General features: G+C 35.2%; 3 protein-coding genes across 5 annotated transcripts; 2 read left to right on the plus strand and 1 right to left on the minus strand.

Moving 5' to 3' along the window:
- The first annotated feature begins 6,274 nt into the window (after positions 1-6,274).
- LOC110690942 (cysteine-rich receptor-like protein kinase 10) lies at positions 6,275-6,993 on the plus strand. Its single transcript, XM_021867860.1, has 3 exons — positions 6,275-6,368; positions 6,491-6,728; positions 6,811-6,993. Exons 1-3 carry the CDS (start codon positions 6,287-6,289, stop codon positions 6,971-6,973), a joined length of 483 nt encoding a protein of 160 aa, XP_021723552.1. The 5' UTR covers positions 6,275-6,286; the 3' UTR covers positions 6,974-6,993.
- LOC110690941 (phosphatidylinositol N-acetylglucosaminyltransferase subunit P-like) lies at positions 6,300-11,864 on the minus strand. Of its 3 annotated transcripts, none has more exons than XM_021867857.1 (7): positions 11,587-11,864; positions 10,328-10,397; positions 8,858-9,064; positions 8,633-8,705; positions 7,960-8,078; positions 7,686-7,856; positions 6,300-7,324 (listed from the first exon to the last, which is right to left on the minus strand). In XM_021867857.1, exons 3-6 carry the CDS (start codon positions 9,042-9,044, stop codon positions 7,732-7,734), a joined length of 504 nt encoding a protein of 167 aa, XP_021723549.1. In that variant the 5' UTR covers positions 9,045-9,064; positions 10,328-10,397; positions 11,587-11,864; the 3' UTR covers positions 6,300-7,324; positions 7,686-7,731. The 3 variants fall into 3 exon arrangements, with proteins under 3 accessions (XP_021723549.1, XP_021723548.1, XP_021723550.1); XM_021867856.1 differs by having other exon boundaries at positions 6,300-6,567; positions 11,587-11,863; XM_021867858.1 differs by lacking the exons at positions 10,328-10,397; positions 11,587-11,864 and having other exon boundaries at positions 6,300-6,567; positions 8,858-10,297.
- A 2,291-nt stretch (positions 11,865-14,155) lies between these two features.
- LOC110690943 (senescence/dehydration-associated protein At4g35985, chloroplastic-like) lies at positions 14,156-16,726 on the plus strand. Its single transcript, XM_021867861.1, has 5 exons — positions 14,156-14,870; positions 15,443-15,567; positions 15,689-15,855; positions 16,074-16,158; positions 16,320-16,726. The coding sequence occupies exons 1-5, from the start codon at positions 14,307-14,309 to the stop codon at positions 16,480-16,482; spliced, it is 1,104 nt and encodes a 367-aa protein (XP_021723553.1). The 5' UTR covers positions 14,156-14,306; the 3' UTR covers positions 16,483-16,726.
- The last annotated feature ends 203 nt before the right edge of the window (positions 16,727-16,929 follow it).

Raw genomic sequence — 16,929 nt, forward strand, 5'->3', positions numbered from 1 at the left:
GATGTTTCGAGGCCCGGTATCGAAAAGTTTGAGATTTAAAGGGATACATATTGGGGTCATATTATGTCGTTTAGAACCATATATTATTATTATATGATGTCATAAATGTTCATAATAGGCTTGAGTTATACTTCCTCTGTTCTTTTTTACTTGACCCGCTTTGACTTTTACACTATTCACCATCTCTCCTTTGCGTGTTTTGTGAATAATATGTAAGGGAAAACATATTCATGTTGGATCATTTTGAATTTGTCTCAATAAGTACTATCATAATATATAACTTTTATATTTTTTAACTATGGAGAATTAAAGTTATTGACCGTTAAAGTTTTGCATTGGCAAGCGTGATAAAAGAAACAGGTTAAGAAAAAAGAACCGGTAAATTGGTCGTTTAGAGGCAAATAGGATGGTTCCACCCAACCAATTGGACTTCCGGAGGGTACAAGGGACCATAGTAAACATTTAAGCAAATTATTTTCGGGCGATGAAAAGTAAAACAATTCCAAAATTGAAGGCTAATATCCACGTTTTTTGAGAAATTTTGAAGGTTTCGGGGCTCGGTGTTGAAAAGCCTTTAGATTTTAGGAGATACAACTCGGGGTTATACAATGTTATTTGGGAAACCATATATGATCATTATAAGTTGTCATAAATCTTCGTGGTAGGCTTGAATTAATGAAATCAGTGCAAGTTATAAATCGGTAAATTGGCTGTTTAAAGCAAATTGGATGGTTCCAACCAACCAATTGGACTTCCAGAGTGTATTAGGAATTTCCGAACAAAAAAAGTCAAAAAATTCCAAAATTGAAGGCTAATATCCTAACTTTTTGAGAAATTATGGTGGTTTCGGGGCCCGATGTCGAAATTCTTAAAATTATAGGGGATATTTCTCGAGCTCATATAATGACGTTTAGAACCATATATAATCATCATTTGTTGTAAGAAATGTTCGAGGTAAGCTTGAGTTAAAGAAATTGGTTCAAGTTGTAAACCGATAAATTGGTCGTTTAAAGGCAAATTGGATAGTCTCACCAACCCAATAGGACTCTCGGCGGGTATTAGGGACTATGGTAAACATTTTGACAATTTTTATTCCCTTGCGAAAAAAGGAAAAAATTCTAAAATTGAAATCTACGCTTTTTGAGAAATTTGGGATGTTTCGAGGCCCAGTGTCAAAAAGTTGAGATTTTAGAGGATACATCTCGTGGTCTTATACTGCCGTTTGGAACCATATATGATCATTATATGTTGTCATAAATGTTCGTAGTAGGCTTGAGTTAATTAAATTGGTATAAGTTGAAAACTGGTAAATTGGTCGTTTGAAGGCAAATAGGATGGTTCCACCCACCCAATTGGTCTCCCAAAGGATATTAGGGACCATGGTAAACATTTCGGCAATTTTTGTTTCTAGCCGAAAAAAGTAAAAAAATTCCAAAATTTAAGGCTAATATCCATGCTTTTTGAGAAATTTCGAAGGAATCTGACTGGTGTCGAAAAGAAATGAGATTTTAGGGGATACATCTTGAGGTCATATAATGTCGTTTGGAACCATAAATGATCATTATATGTTGTCATAAATGTTCGTGGTAGGCTTGAATTAATGAAATCGGTGCAATTTGGAAACCGGTAAATTGGTCGTTTAAAGGCTAATTGGTTGGTTCCACCTAACCAATTGGAATCCCAGAGGGTATTAGGGACCATAATAAACATTTCGGCAATTTTTATTTCAGAGAGAAAAAAAGTCAATAAATTCCAAGATTGAAATCCACGCTTTTTGAGAAATTTGGGATGTTTTGAGGCCCGATGTCGAAAAGTTTGAGTTTTAAGGGGGTACAGCTCGGGGTTATATAATGTCGTTTAAAATCATATATTATCATTATATGATGTCATAGCTGTTCATAATAGGCTTGAGTTATATTAATGAGTGCAAGTTGTAAACCGGTAAATTGGTCGTTTAAAGACAAATAGGATGGTTCCACCCATCCAATTGGACTCCCGAAGGTTATAAGGGACCACGGTAAACATTTCGGCAAATTTTATTTTCGGGCGATAAAGAGTAAAAAAATTCCAAAATTGAAGGCCAATATCCACGTTTTTTGAGAAAATTTTGTAAATTTCGAGGCTAGGTGTCGAAAAGCCTTTAGATTTTAGGGGATACAACTCGGGGTTATATAATGCCGTTTGGAACCATATATGATCATTATATGTTGTCATAAATGTTTGTGGTAGGCTTGAGTTAATGAACTCGGCGCAAGTAGTAAACAAGTAAATTGGTTGTATAAAGGCAAATTGCATGGTTCCATCCAATTGGATTCCCGGAGGGTATTAGAGACAATGGAAAACATTTTGGCATTTTTTTTTTCTGAACGAAAAAAAAAAATCCAAAAATTAAAAAATAGAAGGATAATCAACGTTTTTTAAGAATATTTTGTGTCTTTAGGGCCCGGTGTTGAAAAGTATTCAAATTCTAGGGAATACATCTCGGGGTCATATAATGTCGTTTGGAACCATATATAAACATTATTTGTGGTCATAAATGTTCGTTGTAGGCTTGAGTAAATCAAATCGGTGCAATATGTAGATCGGTAAATTGGCCGTTTCAAGACAAATTGGATGGTTCCATCCACCAAATTGGAATCCTAGAGGATATTAGGGAACATGGTAACCATTTCGGTAATTTTTATTTTCAAGTGAAAAAAAGTCAAAAAATTCCAAAATTGAAGGCTATCCACGGTTTTTGAGAAATTTTAGAGGTTTCGAGGCCCGGTTACGAATAGTCTTTAAATTATAGGGGATATATCACGGGGCCATATAATGTTGTTTGGAACCATATATGATCATTATTTGTTGTTATAAATGTTCGTGGTAGGCTTGAGTTAATAAAATTGGTGCAAGTTGTAAACCTATAAATTGGTCATTTAAAGGCAAATTGGATGGTTCCACCCACTCAATTGGACTCTTGGCGGGTATTAGAGACCATGGTAAACATTTCGGTAATTTTTATTTCCGGGCAAAAAAAGTAAAAAAAAAAAAAAAAAAAAAATCCAAAATTAAAGGCTATCCATGGCTTTTGAGATATTTTGGAGGTTTTGAGGCCCGGTTACGAAAAGCCTTGAAATTGTAGGGGATATATCTCGGGGTCATATAATGCCGTTTGAAACCATATATGATCATTATTTGTTGTTATAAATGTTCATGTTAGGCTTTAGTTAATGTAATTGGTGCAAATTGTAAACCGATAAATTAGTCGTTTAAAGGCAAATAAGATGGTTCCACCCACCCAATTGGTTTCCCGGAGGGTATTAGGAAACATGGTAAACATTTCGGCAATTTTTATTTCCGGGCAAAAAAAAGTAAAAAATTCCAAAATTGAAGGCTAATATCCATGCTTTTCGAGAAATTTCGAAGATTTCGTGTCGAAAAGAAATGAGATTTTAGGGGATACATCTCTGGGTCATATAATGCCATTTAGAATCATAAATCATCATTATATCTTGTCATAAATGTTCGTGGTAGGCTTGAGTTAATGAAATCAGAGCAAATTGTAAACCGGTAAATTGGCCGTTTAAAGGCAAATTGGTTGGTTCTACCCACCCAATTGGAACCCCAGAGGGTATTAGGGACCATGGTAAACATATCGGTTATATTTATTTTCGGGCAAAAAAAGTCAAAAAAATTCCAAAATTGAAATCCACGTTTTTTGAGAAATTTGGGGTTTGAAGCCCGGTGTCAAAAACTTTTGAAATTCAAGGGGATATATCTCGTGGTCATATAATGTCGTTTGGAACCATATACTATCATCATAGGTTGTCACAAATGTTCGTAATAGGCTTGAGTTAATGAAATCGATGCAATTTGTAAATCGGTAAATTGGTCGTTTATAGGCAAATTGGATGGTTCCACCCAACCAATTAGACTTCAAAAGGGTATTGAAGACCACGGTAAACATTTCGGCAATTTTAATTTCCGGAAAAAAAAAAAGTCAAAAATTCCAAAATTTAAGGCTTATATCACAACTTTTTCAAAAATTTTAAAGGTTTCGGGGCTTGGTGTCGAAATGTCTTGAAAGTATAAGGGGTATATATCAGGGTCATATAATGCCGTTTGGAATCATAAATGATCATTATTTGTTGTCATAAATGTTCGTGGTAGGCTTGAGTTAATGGAATCGGTGCAAGATGTAAATCGGTAAATTGGTCGTTTAAAGGCAAATTGGATGGTTCCACCCACCTAATTAGACTCCCTGAGGGTTTTTGGGACCATGGTAAACATTTCGGTAATTTTTATATTTGAACGAAAAAATGTTAAAAAATTCCAAAATTGAAGGCAATCCATGCTTTTTGAGAAATTTCAGATGTTTCGAGGCCCGGTGTCGAAAAACATTGAGATTTTAGAGGATACATCTCGGGGTCATATAATGTCGTTTGGATCCATATATGATCATTATATGTTGTCATAAATGTTCTTGGTAAACTTGAGTTAATGAAATCGATGAAAATTGTAAACTGGTAAATTAGTCATTTAAAGGCAAATTGGATGGTTCCACCCAAGAAATTAGACTCCCAGAGGATATTAGGGACCTTGGTAAACATTTCGACAATTTTTATTTCCGAGTAAGAAAAAGTCAAAAAATTCCAAAATTGAAGGCTAATATCCACGGTTTTTGAGAAATTTTTGAGGTTTCGAGTAGAGCTGTCGATTCAAGTAAACAGGTCAGGTTTTGGTTAGTAAGAGTGGGTCAGGTCAACTCGTGTCGAGTCAATTCGGATTAATTCCATAACCTATGCGGGTCGGGTTTGGGTTGGGTCATGTTTGAGTCGGGTCACGTCAGGTCATACTTCTTATCGGGTTTTGGTGGGGTTTAGGTCGGGTTACATTTGGGCCAGGTGAACAATAGGTCGGGTGAGTACACAGGTTAAGGTAATTCTCGGGTTCGGTTCAAGTCAATAATTTGCAGGTTAGAAACAGGTCGGGTTATTCTCGGGTTTTAGTCGGGTTCGATTCAAGTTAATAATTTGGGGGTTATAATTAGGTCGGGTCATTCTCCGGTTCAAGTCGAGTTCGATTCGTTCAAGTCAATCATTTGCGGGTTATAATCAGGTTGGGTCATTTCCAAGTCGGGTCATTCTCAAAGTCGAGTCGGGTTATGTTCAAGTCAATAATTTGCAGGTTACAATCAGGTCGGGTCATTTCCAAGCAAGGTCATATTCGGGTTCAACTAACTACAAATAGATAATTATCATTTTTATCAAGCTAATTAATTTTTTTGACTATAATATATATGGCAATATACTAGGGAACTACAGTCTATAATTTAGGAAGATAATTATCTACTTTGACCGTTTAACAAATATATATTATATTTAACTCTTAAATTTGAGGATGATGCTCCTTTCTTTTGCTGGCTTTGACCGACTTAGTCTCCCTAGACAAAATGCTTTGATCAACAATAATAAGGTGGTCTAAATTGCATTTAAGGTGATTTGAAATCGAGTCAGGTACAATTTGGGTTGAGTTTAGGTCGGGTCAATAACAAGTCGTGTTGATTTCGAGTCGAGTTAGTAACATATCGGATTGATTTTTTGGGTCGGGTTAGTAATTGGTCCAGTAAAATTCGGGTCGGCTCAATAACAAGTCGGGTTGAATTTGGGTCAGGTCAATAACAAGTCCGGTTGATTTCGGGTCGGGTTTGTAACAGGTTGGGTTAAATTCGGGTCGGTTAGGAACGGGTCGGGTTGAATTCAGGTCAGGTTAGTAACAAGTCGAGTTAAATTCGGGTTTTGACGGGTAAAAACGGGTTTGGGTCAATTTCGGTTCAAGTCGGGTTCGGTTCAGGTCAATAATTAAAGGGTTACATTCGGGTCGGGTCATCTCCGGGTTAGTTCGGGTTCGGGTATCACATACTCGGGTCTAGGGTTGGTTTCAGGTGGGGTCAGATCAGGTTAGGTTTGGGTCACCATTTTTTTTGGGTTCAGATGGGTCGGTTAATAATCGGGTTTGAGTCGGTATTTCGGGTCGGGTCAACTTTTGATAGCTCTAGTGCTAATGAAGGATACAACCTCTTAGAATACGTAAGTAATTAAGCAGCCAGCTAAGTTATATAGTGAGATTTAAATCCTGTATATGAAAAATCTAATTTTGAAAAATATATATGGTTGTTGAATTGGCATATGAATTGTGGAAAGAAGATGAAATGCAAGGACTTTAGCATATAAAGACAGGACAGGAAACTGCAGACTGCAGTAAAGAGACTTTCAAAAGCATCACGCCAAGGATTTGAGCAGTTATGGGATTTTGCGTGAAAAGAGAAGAAAAGATGCTTATTTATGAATACCTTCCAAATAGCAGCTTGGATTATTATCTCTTCGGTATAGCTTTTGTTTGACTAAGTTCACCGATGACAACAAATCTAGTCAGTGAACTGCTGAAAACATGGACATAATGTTTCTACCAGCTTATTGATTCTTCTGTGTCTTTCAAATCATTACAGATCCTGTGAAAAGTTTGCAGCTTGACTGGGGAAAGCGTGCTCACATCATTGAAGGAATTATTCAAGGCCTTTTGTACCTGCAAGAATACTCAAGGCTAACGATCATACATCCAGATCTAAAAGCTAGTAACATTTTACTTGACAAAGATTTAAATCCTAAGATTTCAGACTTTGGCATGGCAAGAATATTCCAAACAGATGAATATGAAGCAAATACAAGCAAGATTGTAGGAACATAGTGAGTATATGGTTATGCCTGTATTCTTGTTCTTCGCCAATTATTTAGGTCATACTCTGACAAATTAATCATATTTTGGCAGTGGATATGTCCCTCCGGAGTATGTAAAACAAGGAGTATACTCAAGAAAACATGATGTTTATAGCTTTGGAGTGCTGCTGCTACAAATCATAAGTGGTAAGAGAAATAACCAATTCTATGGTGCTAATGAAGGATACAACCTCTTGGAATATGCAAGTAATTAAGCAGCCAGCTAAGTTATATAGTGAGATTTAAATCCTGTATATGAAAAATCTAATTGTGGAAAGAAGATGAATGCAAGGAGTTTGCGGATCCATCATTAGACGATTCAAATTCAAAATATAAGCTAATGAGATGTATGCAAGTTGCTCTACTATGCGTTCAAGAAAAGCAGGAGGATAGACCATCCATGTTGGAAATTTCAGCCATTCTCAATCACAAAATTAAACACATTATGATTCCAAAAAGGCCGGCGTATTCCACCAAACCAGATGCAGAGCCAAGTCAGGCATTTGAATTTTTGTAATCTTGATTCAGTATTATCTGAGCTTGAACCTCGATAACGTTCCACTGCCCTGAACCCCCCCCCCCAAAAAAAAAAAAGAAAAACAAAACCACCAAAATTATACTCATTTTAGTTTGTTTTTAGAATTCAATTTAAAATTACTTCTGAGTTAGCAGGAGTATAAATGTAATATATTATTAATCCCTCAAGCATGCAAAAAATCCTAAAGATATCACTGATCCAACTCATGCAGAGGGAAATTCTTTACTTCAAAGGTTTAAAAAAAGAATTCTTATATTCATTTATGTGTGTAGAGGCAGAAAAAAGCATACATATATGTTACTGAGCCCTTGATGTTATTACGAGTTAGCCTTACAATTATTTAACTAATCAGACAAGCAATGCAATGTGCTATAAGCAAAACCGCTTACCAGATATTTTCAACGTTTGGTCCACATATGTCAACATAAACATTTGTCACTTTAAATCTCTAAACATAAGCTCATTTATTTGGTTGATGCCAATATCCGAGATAGGTTCAATAGGCTGATCATCTTCAACAGTTGATGTCTTGAAATTTTGTGGCTCTCTGCTGTGCTCATCTGTCATGCAAAACAGCACTAAAAGTCATGTCTGATCTCAAGTTCTCAACAATGCAAGTGTAAGGAAAACATTCAAGATATTGAGGTTCCAGAATTAGCTTACCATAAATCACATTTAAAGAGGTTGGAGAAGGAGTTGCCATAAAGTTAAGGCCTATATAAAATGCCAGTCCCAAGACTATTATGACCATACAATAAGTTGGTACAGCTACAGCCCAGTACCTAGAATGAGAAACAAACTAAATCATCATCATATTGCCAAATAGGTTGACAAACAACAGTAGTTGAACATAAAATCAGGGCAAAAATCCCAAAAAGGATAGCACTAGAAGTCTAGAACTCCAAATGACCAAGCACCAATGCATGGGGAGCAAGTTCAATAGCATAATTAAAGTGTAACCGACAAAGTCAAGAAGCAGTGAAAGAAGATTTTTAACCTGCTGGCCAGCACAGTATTTGTTATACAATGCCTGAGGCTTGATGCACCAAGGCAATGGGAATTTTTACAATGATCTGCATCCTTCAGTGTCAAAAAATCAATTTTTTTGTAAGGTTGCAACTCCTCTGTGACCAGTTATGCCTCTGTTTAATTGTTTCAGTTTCCAATAAGAAGATGAATCCCCTCCCCCCCCCCCCTCCCCCACCCGCCCGCTTCCCTCCTCACCCCTAGAAAGTGTAGACTTGCAAGCCAGGGAGACATTGCTTGATAAACAGTAGAGGCTGCTCTTATAGATTAAATGCTTTTAGAGTCAAAGTACAAGAAGTGCACAGCTCACCTGCTAGGATAGTAGAAGATCCCAATAGAATGCAACCAGTGCTCAGGAACATATGCCCATATGAAGAATATAGCTGTTCAACAAATGTAACAAAAGTTCTGTAAGTGAATGAAATAAAAAAAAGTACAACATATGCAGATCTAAGCAGATTTATTTATACCATAAAACCCAATCAAAGCACAAACAAAATACTCCACGAGAAAATGACATGAATATCAAATATACCTGTTGCAACAATAGTTGTTATAGAACCCACAAAGCCATATACTTCAGCTGGTTTTGGACCATGCTGACCAGATACACCCAATCCAGAAGCCTTATTATCAACATTCAGGGAGGAGCCAACACCTTTCCTTTTCCTCAACAGGCTGAGAACTCTTCTTGGGCTATTAACAGGAGGAGGATCCTCCATATTGTTCTATGGTACACCCCCTGTAAGACCATCAAATACAAGCAGAATTCACTTAAATATCTGAAATATGAGCAATCTTGAAATCATCAAGATCCAATGTTCTATTACAACTTTACATCCGTCTGAAGTTCTGATATTCCAAAAAAAAAAAGGAAAAATTGTCCGGAATAATCTCACTTTTGAGCCATCCGCCCAAAATAATCCCACCTTTGGATTATTTTTAAATAATCCGACCTTTATAGTCAATCCGCTCCTAATGGTCCCAACCGGTCATGTAACTTGTTATAATAGGTTACCTGACACGTGGCGGCCTGTGATTTGGTCCAAAAAATAAATGTGAAATAAAAATTTAAACAAAAAAGTTAAATTTTTTTTTTTTGTAAAGAAAAAATTTTAAAAAAAACAATTAATTATTTTAAAGCCACCCCACTAGCTGCCAAGCCACCCCACCGCCACTTGAATCCCTGCCCCGACCACCCGAAGTCGACTCTGATGCTAACTCCGGCGCCAATTCCGACTCCGCCCACGCCAGCCTAACACTCCTCCCCCAGAACCACCAACCAGCCTCGTCAAATCCAAACCCTCGATTCACCACCAGTTCCCACCCCAACCAGCCACCAACCCCTGCCAACGAGCCCTGACCCCGACTCCAACTAGCACACAAACCCCTTACCCCTGCCAATGAGATCCCACGCCCAGCCCCCAACCCCTTGCCCCACGAAACCCTAACCTATCTCCCTACCGGCGACCGTATTAAAGCCATTGACCCAGTCCTCCCACCTAGCCTCAACCTTGATTTCGGTAACGGTTGATTGGTTGTGGTGGTTTAGTGGCGACGGAAAGGGGTAGAGGGGAGGTCGGTGAACCACGCGCGGGGAAGCTAGTGGCTCTGAGCCTCGTCTAGGCCGACGCTAGGGGCAGTCAGGGAGGTAGCTGGGGTCGTGATGGGGCTAGGGTTTGGTTTAAATTTTAGGGTTTTTTTTTTGAAAAAGAAATTAAAAATAATTAACTAATGTTAATTACTAACAATCATTTCTTAAAACAAAATTAAAATAAAACATATTTTTTACCAATCACGTGATGACACTTGTAAATTAAACTTAATTAAAAAAAAATTTACCTATCCCGGTTACACAGGTTAATTGGGACCATTAGGAGCAGATTGACAATAAAGGTCGGATAATTAAAAATAATCCAAAGGTGGGATTATTTTGGGCGGATGGCTCAAAGGTGGGATTATTCCGGACAATTTTTCCCAAAAAAAAAAATTACTCCGACCATACCTTTTCAATCTTTACACTTTGACCATTTTTCAGCAATAAGTTGCTTGCCTAGTCAGCTATTTCTCCCTTCCTGCAATGGTGTCAGCATTTACATGAGTGCACTGGTAGCATGTTATTTGTCCTTCTAAAAAAACCCACAGGACTGGAAAGGGCTTGATCAAACTAGCTAATTTTGCCAGAAAAGAAGCACTATGCATTTAATTTCTATCAAAAAAAAGTACTTGTTTTTCAAATAGTTTTTCCAAAAAAAAATGCCACAAAACCATATCTCTATACTTGTGGGATAAGTATCATGAAGTCCAAAATTTACCAAGTCCTCCTTGTATCTCATGAAGCAATATTAGTAGCATACAAATACATCAAAGTTACAACACAAAACTAGGTTTTTACCAGCAAGATAAGGCAATTAAGATTGCTTCTAATCTTCTATAGGTCTATTATGTCTTAAACTAGATGGTACGGTTAAAAAACACATTCTAGAATAGTTCTCTATCGCCAATTTGCCACTTTTCAGTTAACAATGATTTCCAATATCTACGGCAATGTCAACACTAAACAAAAACTTTTTTTCCACCCAAAACCAATCCGGATGCCTGATAGAACTTGTACCAAAAATTATAACACCCCTCCCTCCTTCCCCCACTGGAAGTCCATATCACATTGAGGACCGCAGAACCTCAAACAAAGCATTGAGTTGTCGACCAAAATTCCCAATCACTTACAACTTCCAAAGAAAATGGTGACATTACATCACTATTCATAAGTTCAGCCTTCATCTTGCTAAATCTCCCAATAACAACCAACATTAAGGAACTAGTTTCTTTTTATAAAATCAAATTTCCCTAAAGGTATCCAACACCATGAAGGTTCACCATTGTTACGCGACGCAGTTACGGTTCCTAATGGAGGCATCCAATAAGAAATTCCATAACAAAAGGCCAATTTCTATCAAAGTCACTTACATTATATGACAGTGGAACCATTTTTTTTTTTTTTTTTTTTTTACTTGTTCTTAAAAAATCTACATAATTTTCTAGAACTACCAAGATAATCTCATAATCAAGATTAATTAGACATATTTTTTATGTTCCCAAAACAACAATCACAATAACAATCACAACAAAAACCCAAGAAAATCAAAATTCAACAAATACTTAATTAAATTTCAGATAGACAAATTAGAACTCAGATTTACAAACCCTAAATACAACATAAAATTCCCAAAATTTGAAGATTTAAAAATGGGGAAAAAAATTTACCCCCTCCAAATTTAGATGGTAGTTTTGGGGCGTTACTGAAGAAGCAGCACAGTGTTGTTCATAGCTAAAATTGTACTAATGCCATGAAAAAACGGAGCATTGTAGCCGGTGAAAAATGCGGGCAACTGGAGGTTGCCGGTTATCACAGCGGCGCAGGAGAAGATGGTGACCGGCCACTGGTTAAGGTTGTTGTTCGGTGAAAACAGAGAGGAGAGACAAACAAAAGGAAATTTGGCAGATATCGGAATTACAAAAAAAAAAAAAAAAGTGGCAATTTGGTCTTTATGAATTTTAATGTAAAATTAGTGAAAACTGAAAAGCTTGAGGCCTTGTTTGGGCAATTCTTTTTAAAAAAAAAAATTAATATATATATATATTCACATTTTTGTTTTTAGTTTTCAAAACTATCATAATTTTAATAAATTTAACTAGTTTTTGATACATTATAGGACAATAATACCCTAAATTAGGGTTCGTATGTCATAATAGAAAAACAAAAAACTAAAAAACAGAAAACAGAAAACCACGACGATAACAAACAAATCCTGAATTAGGCTTTTGCCTTGTGACTTTTTGGGTTAGCTCAACAATTTTTATTTTTATTTTTTATTTTGACAAAATGGAAAAAGAGGCTAACCTCCTACCCATTAAATCAAAGTGTTACTATTTTTATTTTTTTATTTTTATCTTAAATCCGCAATTTCTAGCGTAGTCCTGGAGTACCATGCACACGGTACTCCAAGTTTTATAAAACTCATGTTATTTTGATGTTAACTCTTTGTTACTTCAAATTATATATTTGTTATTTTTAAATACATGTATGTTATTTCGCCATTTTTCTCAATCATGTTCCTCCCGCACTCACTCTCTCTTCCTCTCGGTTACTCCAATTCAAAATCATACACTTTCTCCCTCCTTTCTTTTTCCAATTTTCTGGGTTTCTAGGAATCAACCTCACTCTCTTCCTCTCACTACTCCAACTCCAAATCTAACGCACTTTTTCTCTCCCTTTTCTTCTTCTAATCTTCTGTGTTTCTTAGAAATCAATTGATTTGAAGATAATTCTAAGGGTATAAATGTGTTTATGTCCAGAAATTTAATATCTTCTAAAATGTTTGATTCTCTTCAAGATGCCTTAAAACTCAACACTACTAATGTTATTTTGATGTGAATTTATTATTATTTCAATTTATATATATGTTATTTGTTAATTAAATGTAAATTAAAAATAGCATGAGTTGGGTTGAAGTAATAAATAAGTAAATAATATATTGTTGTAAGAAAATAACACAACATTTAAACAAAATAACTGTATGCAAAATAACTCAAATATATTGTGTAAGGAGTACCATGATCCATAGTACTCCAGGAGTACATAATACTAATTGTCTTAAATCAAAGTGTTACTATTTAAGATAAAGTGTGGTTTAACTAAAATATTCCGAATTTACACTTTAGATTTTGATAGCAATTAATTTAATCTATACATTATATCTACATAATCCAAGTCCAAATTACTTTTTAATAACAAAGGGTCTTGTATGGACCCGGTCTACAATAAATTATTGTAGACCCAAAATTTGACATTTTCAAATAATATAATCACATTCTGGATGATATAATCACTTTTTTAGATAATATAATTATCTTTTTATGAGTCATATTTTGAATTATATAATCTCATATTAAACCATTTAATGAGATTATATAATTATCTTTAGGATGATAAAATTTAAAAATCATGTTTTGAAATGATGTAATTTACTATTTGATACTTTTTATATTGATAAATTCACTTTTTGAGTTATACATTTATATAACAGTTTCAAAATGATATAATCACTTTTGTAGTAATATAATCACATCTCGTATGATATAATCACATTCGTATGGTACACAAGAAGGTTGGGTCTACAATAAGTTATTATAAATCATGTCTATTCTGGTCTTTGTATTTTAATAATATAGATTTATGAATAATTATGCTCTTCCTATTTAAGGATCTCATTTGACTAATAATATTGATCAAGTATGTGTGTGGTATGTCCAATGCAATGGTGTGCCTTAATTCAACTAATAAACCACACTTTTCATGTTCTCAATAATAATAATAATAATAATAATAAACCACAGTTTTCACTACACGATCCCATCAATTTATAAGTAACTACTAACTAACCATTGTTGTACTAATATAATAATTCAAGAGACAAGTATGTAATGACATATTAATCAACAGAACAATGTGAGAGATCAGATCGGATGACTTTGTTGGCACAACAATTTGTGTCTTATGGGAAATGAATCAATCCCCCATCACATAAGTATGAAACAAATATGAATGATAAGTAGGTTTCATCTAGCCCAACGCATGAAAGCCAAACTATTCCAAACTAGCAAGTACCTAAATAAAGGTGTTCCTAGCTTACCAAATATATTCCTTATTACTAGCTTTTGCAACATATAGTACGTACCACTATTTATAATCAAATTCCCTTATCCTCTCTTTTAGTAAAGCTATGCTCTACTTGATCCAACAGAATATATACTTATGATCTTCTAATCTTATTCACACACACATTTTTCTTTCCTACCCTTTATTGTCTCCCTTAATTAATTTGGCCTTAGCTTTACTACATATACATACTAGTATATGCATGTACCTTAGCTAGTACTCCTTAGTTCTTCCTACATACCCAAAACCTTAACAAATTAAAACTATGATGTCTTTTAGTCCTTTTTCATCAAAATCGCGGTCATCTAACCAAATAAAAATCGAAACCAACACAATCAAGCACGAGCTTTTGCTCCGTATACCAGGATGTATAGTCAACTTGATGGAAGAAGGACAAACCATAGAGCTAGGACGAGGAGATTTCTCTATATACATCCTTTCTGACCAAAATATACCCCTTGCAACCATCATCAAGGTCGCGAATAACCTACAATGGCCACTCACGAAAGATGAGCCCGTGGTTAAGCTTGATGCTTTTCACTATCTTTTTACGTTGCCCATGAAAGGAGGTGATCCTTTGAATTATGGGGTGAGTTTCTCAGACCGATGTGACAAAAATTTGTTAGGGTCCTTGGATTCTTTCCTTAGAGAACATTCTTGTTTTTCTTGCTCATCCACGACGAAAGGGAGAAATAATAATGATCTTGATTGGAAGGAGTTTGCCCCTAAGGTTGAAGCTTATAATGGTGTATTGGCTAGGGCAATTGCTGGAGGAACTGGCCAAATTGTTAAGGGCATTTTTATGTGTAGCAATGCTTACACCAACCAGGTATGATAGTATATTGCTTAGATATATATGTTGTTCTTTAGTTCCAACCATATTGTTTAATTGTTTATTAGGTCACGTCTAGATTATACTAGTTCAATTCTATAGTGTTTGATCAATCATTTGAGTTTCATTTGGGTTATGTAAGCTAACTGAGAAAGCAACTAAAAACATTGGTGTCTTTTTTATTTCTTTTTTTCCGTTTTATTTTTTTTCTTTTTTACCCTTTTTTTTGTTTTTTTGTTTTTTTTTTTTTTTTTTTACGGCTATAATGCCGATAAAAATGTTACGGAGTACATCAAGGTCATGGGACTTTAGTAGTAACCAAATAGCAAACTCAAATTATATTAAGTCCTCATTTAAGCAAAAAAAAAAAAAAAAAAAAAAAAGAGGGGGTCGGGGGTCGGGCAAGGGGATAATGGTAGGAATTATGTATGATATTGGGCGGATCGGACCTTTAAAAAGTAATGAATAACGCACAATGTTATCATAATAACAAGTTTTATTTTAAAATTTAAATTGTGAAACTACCAAGCATGTATGGTAAATAAAAAGCTCGATACGCTTTTACTAAGGTGCAAAGTGAAGGGAATATGATTCTTAGCCAAGAGAACAAGAATGGGAGAGCCACACTTGCAAAGACTAAAAGCAACAACAATACTGCTGCAAAAAACAATGCCATGAATCAAAGCATAAAGCGGTAAATCTTGTGCTATAATAGTTAGATTTTATTTCCTAGTGACTAATTAAAAAGAAGTAGCATCAATACTATGCTTATCCTTAATTAACTTTGTACCGTGTTTGGATGGTTGCATAATTAGTGCAAGAAATTTGTCAAATGCAACACAACAAATGAGCAAAACTATGCTAAATGGAGTTGGGATAGCCACTGGATCAGTGATGGGGCCCTTGGTTAATTCCAAACAAGGCAGAGCATTTTTCTCTATGATGCCTGGAGAAGTTCTCCTAGCTTCTCTTGATGCTGTTGGTATGTTATTTTAATATCACAATTATATGCCTAGTATAAGGTTTAGGATTTACTAGTATATCAATGAGCTAGGTTAGATTTATTTAAGATTGTGCGGTAAAAGTAGTTGTTATATTACGTGTTACTGTTGGTGTGTTGATTGTTTGGTGTAGAGTAAGTTGTAGATTAATGTGTGAATGAAAGTATATTTAATGTAATTGTCAAATTTGATTGCACAGATAAGATAATGTGTGCTGCGGAAGCTGCTGAGCAACAAGCTCTCCAAGCCACCTCCGGGGCTGCGGTTAGGATGGTTTCCAACAGGTTTTTAACGATCACTTTATCACCTTATTATTACTGTTATTGTGACGTAAAAAAATACTTATCTTTAGAAAATAAAAGACATATTTTAATCGAGAAAATCTTACTTTAATTATTGTTGTGTTTAACTAAATTCACAAAATGCGATCATTTTATCATCTTAGGTATGGAGAAAATGCAGGGCAAGCCACAGATGATGCCCTTGCAACCGCTGGACATTGCGCTGGGACGGCTTGGAACATACTCAAGATTAGGAGAGCTATAAATCCAGCTTCCGTGGCTAAATCCGGGGCTATTCGGAGTACCGGAAACGCTATCAAAAATTGAAGAATAAAGATGTACGAAATAAGTTCAAGGAACAATATACTTTGTAATCCTGATGCTAGTGTGATATGTCTATTTTTTCAGGATTGATGTCGTTTTTAAGAATTGTTTGGTTGAGTGTTGTGTATTTAAATACTATCTCCGTTACATATTATTTGCATATGTAACGAAGGTAGTACTATACATCATCGTGACTATATATGTTTTTAAAAGCTCCTCAAATACTACTTCCTCTATTCATTTTTACTTAACCCGCTTTGACATTAATATTAATCACCACCCCTGACCGTCTTGTATGAATGATATGTAAGGAAAAATATATATGGGTGACATCTTTTTAAATTCGTCTCAGTAAATACTATTTTAAAATACAACTTTTGTAGTTTTTACTTGTGGAGAGTTAAAGTTGGATATATTTTAATTGATTTCATTGAAAAAAAAGAATTTAGT

This window comes from Chenopodium quinoa, unplaced genomic scaffold (genome assembly GCF_001683475.1).
Source record: "Chenopodium quinoa cultivar QQ74 unplaced genomic scaffold, ASM168347v1, whole genome shotgun sequence".
Classification (NCBI taxonomy): Eukaryota; Viridiplantae; Streptophyta; class Magnoliopsida; order Caryophyllales; family Amaranthaceae; genus Chenopodium; species Chenopodium quinoa.

Excerpts from the sequence above, each read along its gene's own strand:
- LOC110690942 (XM_021867860.1), top strand. The coding sequence starts at position 6,287 with ATGGGATTTTGCGTGAAAAGAGAAGAAAAGATGCTTATTTATGAATAC. Across the intron at positions 6,369-6,490 it reads CTTGGATTATTATCTCTTCG|ATCCTGTGAAAAGTTTGCAG; the intron begins GTATAGCTTTTG and ends AAATCATTACAG. Across the intron at positions 6,729-6,810 it reads AGCAAGATTGTAGGAACATA|TGGATATGTCCCTCCGGAGT; the intron begins GTGAGTATATGG and ends ATATTTTGGCAG.
- LOC110690941 (XM_021867857.1), bottom strand. The coding sequence starts at position 9,044 with ATGGAGGATCCTCCTCCTGTTAATAGCCCAAGAAGAGTTCTCAGCCTG. Across the intron at positions 8,706-8,857 it reads AACAACTATTGTTGCAACAG|CTATATTCTTCATATGGGCA; the intron begins GTATATTTGATA and ends TTTGTTGAACAG. Across the intron at positions 7,857-7,959 it reads CTCTTTAAATGTGATTTATG|ATGAGCACAGCAGAGAGCCA; the intron begins GTAAGCTAATTC and ends TTTGCATGACAG.
- LOC110690943 (XM_021867861.1), top strand. The coding sequence starts at position 14,307 with ATGATGTCTTTTAGTCCTTTTTCATCAAAATCGCGGTCATCTAACCAA. Across the intron at positions 15,568-15,688 it reads ATGAATCAAAGCATAAAGCG|TGCAAGAAATTTGTCAAATG; the intron begins GTAAATCTTGTG and ends TTGCATAATTAG. Across the intron at positions 16,159-16,319 it reads GTTAGGATGGTTTCCAACAG|GTATGGAGAAAATGCAGGGC; the intron begins GTTTTTAACGAT and ends TTATCATCTTAG.